The 7,751-nt window shown below is 40.4% G+C and overlaps 1 protein-coding gene across 1 annotated transcript; it reads right to left on the bottom strand.

Moving 5' to 3' along the window:
* Nucleotides 1–6,255: 6,255 nt before the first annotated feature.
* On the bottom strand, nt 6,256–7,470 carry LOC143124714 (nuclear apoptosis-inducing factor 1-like). Its single transcript, XM_076286425.1, has 3 exons — nt 7,107–7,470; nt 6,643–6,813; nt 6,256–6,444 (listed from the first exon to the last, which is right to left on the bottom strand). Exons 1-3 carry the CDS (start codon nt 7,468–7,470, stop codon nt 6,257–6,259), a joined length of 723 nt encoding a protein of 240 aa, XP_076142540.1. The 3' UTR covers nt 6,256.
* Nucleotides 7,471–7,751: the final 281 nt, after the last annotated feature.

The following is a 7,751-nucleotide window of genomic DNA, read 5'->3' as shown; positions in this document are numbered from 1 at the left end:
CACTTAATCTACTAAACCCCTCTTCTACTGCACTTTTTACCCCCCCCCCCCATAAATGCACAAATAGGCTGACACCAGACATAATTTCACTGCATTTCTTACTTCCAGTAACTATATGCATGTGACAATAAACTTCCTTGACGAGAGTCAGGTTAGTCTCATCATCCATTGCAGTGAAATGGAAAATAATGAATCAAGACAGTACTGAGCAAAACTAAATACTGATATTCATCCCAGGGGAAAATATTGCCTCTTACAACAGTCTCATCTTTCAGAAATAAAATTTAGAAAATTAACTGCTATCCTAATACTGAGTGTCCCTTAATGTGCTTTGAAAGAAATTATAAGGTGGCTTGTAACATATTTGTATTTAATTATATTATTGATATCTACAGTCAAAATCTTCCAAAATGTTTAGATATTATTTTTTGCCCACCCCTAACTTCAACTGAACAGATAACAACGGACATGCCACATTACTAACATCAAAACTGGAAAACAATGCTAGTCTTCAGGGTCACAGAAATTGCCAGGAGAAAGTGGACAACACCTTGTCCATGAAGGGAAAAAAAGCAAGGGCCACAGTTAACAGTCATACTAACTTATGGAAAGTCACAACAGCAGAGAAAGCTATCATTTACAGCTGGAAGTAGCACTGCTTGTACTGTGGAAAGGACTGCATGGGCAATATTGAAAGAGATATTGGTCAGGTCATGACTATGCTAGTGGTAAGTATTTGACTTATGTAACTGCTAAGCACATTTGCCTACAGTAATTGCAATCAGATACTTGATTCTTATATACAACGGATGGGTATTAAACTCATTGTGCTGTAGATAGGGACTCCCCATGTCAAAAACAACCTGTCTAGCATGTCTATGTTGTGCAACATAAAAAAGTTCACTATATTTACAGTAATTGAATTGAACATGGCATGTTGATTAGCATGTCTCCACCGTCTATAACCTTGTATGTCAGGGGATGAAACTGACCTTAACCTTTGACCCCATGGCCCTGAGTCCCTAAGTTCATCTAACTTGTATAGACAATAAATGTACTAGAGTTAATGAAGATCCATCAGTCAGCTTTGGAGATATGAACCAAATTCTGCATATGAGTTATTTGTGTGACCCCTTGTAACCTTGACCTTTGACCTCAAGACCTAAATTGTCTTGCCAGTTCTTTGACAACTTGTAGTGGGTAAGTAGACCAAGTTTGATGAATATCTTTCAATTGGCTTAAGAGATATCAGCTAATATCAAGATTTACTAACATACGTTTTTGGCCCAAAAATCATTGTGCCATGCTCCATTCAAAGCCCTATATATTTTTTTCGGTACAAATCTGCGCTGTAGGCACCACAAATTCTTAATCTACAGAAAATTACGATTCAAATGATACCAAATATGCTTTTGCTGTATTTACTTCCACCTTTGACCCTTTTCTAGGCTAATTCGCTCAGACTAACTGGAAAGATTTTTACTTGCAATTTAATTGAATGCAATTTACTTTTACGATTAAATAAAATTAATTTATCCCTCTCACCCATAGTTTTCTATTTATTTACAAATGTACATAGGCCTACTGTAATTACATTTATACATAGTTATTCTACTGATCTTTATACTTCATCCTGCACATAGACTTATTCTTACTACTCTTATAATGTTGTTTCTGCACTACAATGACACTGTTTCCACACTGCACATAGCTGTATGTTATGTACATATCCGTTATATATTTGTCATATTGAATATCCATATTTATTCTGTTTTATTATATTCTGTTAATACACTGCATATATCTATATTATTATTTCTACTATTATAATGTTACTGCTACATCTACATACATTATTCTACTTATTGTCAAGTCAAGTCAACTTTATTTCTATAGCACATTTAAAAACAACTGAGTTGAACCAAAGTGCTTACAAACAAACATAAAACAATGACAATAGTACAACAACAATAATCACATAACATGGGGGGAAAATAAATAAATAATTGAAATAATAATAAACAAGTTGGTCAAAAATAAAATAAAGAATAAAGAGTGTGTGTGTGTGTGGGGGGGGGGGGGTATTAAGGTAGATTAAAAGCTTGGGAGAAAATGAAAGTCTTTAAGTTAGACTTAAAGCAGTCAATGGTTGGAGAGGACTTAATATGTACAGGTAGACTATTCCAGAGTTGGGGGGCAACAACAGAGAAGGCTCTGTCACCCTTAGTTTTAAGGCGTGTTTTGGGGATATAGAGAAGATTCTGAGATGAAGACCTAAGTGATCTTGGAGTGCTGTAAGGAATTAGTAGGTCACCTATGTAACTAGGTGCCAGACCACTGAGGGCTTTGAAGACAAAAAGTAAAATTTTAAACTTAACTCTGTGCTCCACAGGTAACCAGTGCAGCTTAGCCAACACAGGAGTTATATGCTCACGTTTCTTAGAGCCACTTAATAATCTAGCTGCTGCATTTTGAACTAGCTGAAGTCTGTTGAGAGTGGAGTGGGTCAGGCCTGCATATAAGGAATTACAATAATCTAGTCTAGAAGTTATGAAAGCATGTATAAGAGTTTCAAGATCGGAGAAGGACAAAAAGGGCTTCAGTTTTGCAATGGTTCTTAACTGGAAAAAGCTGCCTTTGACCACACTATTTACTTGATTATGAAAATTTAAAGAGGAGTCAAAGAAAACCCCAAGATTCTTTACTTCACTGTGGCAGTTTGCAGAGAGAGGTCCTAGTGCATTTTTCAAGATAGAAACATCGCTTGGAGGGCCAAAAATAATTATATCAGTTTTACTTTTGTTCAGTTGAAGAAAATGTCTTGCCATCCAGCATTTGATGTCACTGAGACAGTTAAAAATATTCTCCAAAGAACAAATGCCATTAGTGTTAACAGGCAGGTAAAACTGAGTGTCATCTGCATAGCAGTGATACTGAATGTTATACTTTTTAAAAATTGAGCCAAGGGGTAGCATATAAAGAGAGAATAGAAGAGGGCCCAAAATGGAACCCTGAGGAACACCACATTTTATAAGGGCAGAGGAAGAGGAGAAATTGCCTAAACTAACTGAAAATGATCTATCACTAAGATAAGAAGAGAACCATTGCAAAACAGAACCCTGGAGACCAACTTCATCCTCCAAGCGTTTTAATAGGATGTTATGGTCAATGGTGTCAAATGCTGCACTCAGATCAAGAAGCACCAAGAGGGCACAAGATCCAGAATCAACTGCTAAGAGAATGTCGTTTTGGACTTTAAGCAAGGCCGATTCAGTGCTGTGCAGAGATCTAAAACCTGATTGGAATTTATCACAACTAATGCACAGAGGAGGGTGGCATTTATCTTTACAAGCTGTACCTCAAAAGTGGAGAACATATCAATTTGTACAATTCTACATTTAAAGTTGTTATTATAAACAGTGACCAGACCACCTCCACGACCAGTAGCCCTAGGGGAATTCATGAAGCTGCAGTGAGGAGGGCAGAGTTCTCCAAGTGGAATGACGTCGTTACCGCTGAGCCAAGACTCCGTTATAAACAAAAAGTCCAGGTGATGAGACGTGAAGCGGTCGTTTAAAATGAAAGTCTTGTTACAAATAGATTGTGCGTTCAATAACGCAAATTTGACGGGAGGAGGGTCTTGCGCATGCTGCAGAACTTCCTGCGGTGAACCAGCTGTGAGAACTTTTACCTTCGGATGAAGGTCTTGCGGCGGTTCAGGCGCAGTCTGACATGGTGATGTGACATTCTCAGCAGCTCCATCGAAGTTGTCCAAGATGTGAGAGACAGATTCTCGCTGCGTTGTTGGTCGCTGTAGATTCTCCACTGACACTGAGTTGTTTGCGGGAGTGGACTGCTCTGGAAAACCGCGTTGATTAGGCAAGAAATCCCATGGAGATGATGGAGGGATGCTTTCGTCTGTCGCACGGATGATAGAGCAACCTGCGCCTCTGTGCAAGTAGCGTTTCCGCCGGAGGATCCCCGCTGCCCGGCAAAGGTGGAGCACCTCGATGTTGATGGTGTCGGTGGAGGCGAACTGTCGAAGTTCAAGGGGTGTGTACTGAAAACCCCCCATAGCCAAAACACAAACTCCGACACGGCTTGATGCATCAGCCAGTCCAAAGTGTGCAATTTAATCACCTAGCTAGCACGAAGCCTCAATCTCCGGCTGGTCAGTCAACCGACTAAACCAGCAGCTGGACAGTCAACCGACTATATGAACCCAGCGTATTCAGGATAGAAAAGGAGAGAGACACTAGCAAGCTCGAATCCAGCACAGCTTCCACCACACAAGCAGACAGCAAGTCCAACCAATAGCAGTGAAGGCCTTGCTGATGCTGATGATTGTATGAGATAACTGCTAATACACTGTACATATTTATATTTAAATCATATTACTCTAAGCCACGTTCTGTAAATCAACTGTATACTACTGTCTACACTGCACTATATTTCTTGACCTGTCTCTGTATGTTTCATCACCTTTCTATACTTTGCCTCACATTGCAACACAGCTCAGGGGCCTCATTACAGAAACTTCCTAACTCTGAAATCCTATCCTAACTTAAGTTAGGAAGGCATTTAGGGGTTTTGGTATTACAGAAGCAGGTTTCCTAACTTAACTTAGGATGAGATCCTATCTTATCTTAAGATAGGAATTTAGCCATTACAGAATCATCCTAAGTTAGGAAATTCCTAACTTAGGATGCCTAAGTTAGGTTGCCATTCACCCTGTCCTAAATCAAAATAACTGTCACTAACTGAAAAAAATATGGCAGCAGCACTGCTTGTAGGTATCTTTGACAATGAAGATGAACACATTAACAGAAATGTAATGGCAGAAAGGCTACTTAGACCGCATAATGATGTGTTACATTTTCCGGACCGTGTTTTAATTTCATTTTATCGTCTGCCAAGACATTTAATTTTGACTTTGGTGGAAGAACTACGTCCAGTTCTGGAGAGGCCTACAAGGAGACATGGAGCCTTGCCAGTGCTTGTGCAGGTAACAAATGCTCTGCGTTTTTTTGCCAAGGGTGACTTCCAGACTGAGGTTGCAAGCCTGTCTTCGGTGTCACAGCCGTGTATTTCACGCAACCTCATGGAAGTCACCAAAGCCATCTGCAATCTGGCACCAAATTATATTCAGTTTCCGCGTGGAGAAGAGCTTCTGCGGATAAAGGAGGAGTTTTTACAACAGAGTGGAATGCCAGGGGTAATTGGGCTTATAGATGGGTCACTTTTTCCAATCAAAGCTCCAAGTGGCCCAAGTGAGCCGGCATACGTGTGCCGTAAAGGATACCATGCCATTAACGTTCAGGCCATAGGGGACCAAAATATGGTTATACGGCATTTGTTGGCAAAGTGGCCTGGATCCATCCACGATTCATTCATATTCAACACCAGGTAGGTCCTTGACACTAACATAAATTATTGTTTTACAGACTTCATTATAGGCTCCACTCAAATACTATTTAAAATATGAAATGTGCCCATTTACAGTGATATCAATGCTTACCTGAGTGAGGGCAGGGCAAGTGGATGGCTTTTGGGAGACTCGGGATACCCCTTGAAACCCTACCTAATGACACCAGTCATGAATGAGCAGACAGAGGCAGAGAGGAAGTATAATGTGGCACACAAAAGGTGCCGTAGCCGTCAGGAGAGGCTTTATGGTATATGGAAAGGAAGGTGAGACATACTGCTTTGTTGCATTCAATAGTGTAGATAAGGAGTGTGTAGTAACCCTGAAGAAGAAGCTAGTGTTAAACTATACATTTCAAAAGCAATGTAGCAAATGTATAAGTTTAATATTATTTAATATTAATATGGACTATAACATCATACCAAAAAGTAAAGCATGTTACCATGATGGCAATACAAACTAACTGGTTAATTGGTGCACTGCTGGTTAATTTATGTTGTTGTAGATGGAGATGCCATGATAAGAGTGGGGGATATCTTCAGTATTCCCCTGAGAGAGTGGTGATGTTTGTAAAGGCCACTGCTGTGCTGCACAACATATGCAGGATGGCTAATCTCCCGGACCCTGAAAACATCCCGGTTGAAGATGAGGAGGAAGGCCATGATGGCATAGGCCTACATGATGGTGCACAGACTGGCAGAACCGCCAGAAACAACTTAATTGCACATTATTTTACAAGATAATTAAAGACAAAACATTGCAGTTTTGATTTCAAATATTTATTTTTGACAATATTAAATAAATAAATTTAAATAAGTGTGCTTTTTTTTTTTATAGTTCAGAGAGATCAACAATGTTGTTCCCTCGATTTTTTACATACTCCTTCATGAATTCGAATTTTTCTTTTTCCAATTGCAGTCTCTCCTTATCAATATTGACCTTTTCTCTCATTACCCACAGCTTCTCCTTCTCCAACTCCAGAAGCTCCTCTTGTAGGCCTATGTGCTTCTTCTTTTTAGCTGTAGAGAAGAATCAAAAACTGTGAATCTTAGATTCAGAACCTATAGGCACCTTTCAGTGAACCGCATAGACTAAACGGGACATTATATACCTCAACTGTTTTTAAGGAGTAGCCTACAGTTGAGACAGCATCATTGTGAAAATGCACCTCATAGCCTATTTATTTTAAATTACCATCAACGTTGAATTCGACTTACCAGGTGATGGGATGACCATTGCTGGTGGCAGATTCATAGTGTCACACTCTGAATCCATCAGCGTTAATATGACCCTTCTCGACTCAGGGTCAGACGATGTCGACTGACACACCTCGCCACTTTTCTGCTCACACAGCTCATCCAGTCCCACCTCCGTGCCGGTTGCAATGCCTATGATACACAAATGATTTCACGTTAGGGAGTTGTCAGCGTTGGCTTTTCTTTTGCGGTCTACATAGGCCTACATAGACTGTATTTTGTCTGGTTCGACACAAGTAACATGTAGCTTCTGGTGGCCCTATTCTAGGGTTACTATGTAGCCACTCCTCCAAGCCAGTTATCGATAGCGCTGGCACTAGCAGGTAGCTGCTACGCTGCTACATTTTAGATTATCATCGTTACATCGTAGCACTAGCTAGCAGCTGGCTAATTTGCGATGGAAGCTAGTGCTGAAATCAACTTACCTTCGGTGTAAACTTGACCCATGACGGCCAGGATCTTCTCCTCCAGTGAGGTTAGGGGCTTCACTTCGGGCAAACCAGCCCCCGTCTTTGCTTGGTCCCTCCTTTGTAAGACCCCCCTGATCTTAGCATCACTTGCTAGAGAAGACCACTTTTTCTTAGTACTCTCCACCGTCCTCAGCATCCCACAAACCGCTGAGACAGAGTCCGCCACCTCTTTCCAGTGTCTGTCTTTAGACTGCGCCGTTACGGTCATTGAAAATTTTCCGAACAATACAGTTTTCCTGTCTTCCACCGCCTGAACTAATGCCTCCAACTCGTCTTGGCTGAAATTAAAAGCCCTCCTCTTCTTATCTGGACCAGCCATGACCTTAGCTTGCTGTTTCGTTTAACTTTTTCGTTATAGCTTTAACGTTAACGTTTAGGCTCATTTGTCGTTACAGTTATGCGTTCTATCAGTCTCGAGCACATTCTAAGTGCAGAAAAAGACATAAACTGTTGATAGCCGTCGAAAAATCAGATTGATAGAACATTTAGGATTTCATAAATAAAGATAAGATAGGAAGCCACAGATAAGATAAGAAACGGACATAATGTTAGGCACTGCTTCTGTAATAGGAAGTTAGGATTTGTCCTATCTTTGGTTTC

The sequence above is a fragment of the Alosa pseudoharengus genome, unplaced genomic scaffold (genome assembly GCF_046254945.1).
Source record: "Alosa pseudoharengus isolate Yale_2024_CS ecotype anadromous, Long Island Sound unplaced genomic scaffold, YU_APseudo_1.1 YU_APseudo_1.1_scf_15, whole genome shotgun sequence".
Taxonomy (NCBI): domain Eukaryota; kingdom Metazoa; phylum Chordata; class Actinopteri; order Clupeiformes; family Clupeidae; genus Alosa; species Alosa pseudoharengus.
Note: the sequence above shows the minus strand (reverse complement) of the source record. Positions and strands in the feature narration are given on the sequence as shown.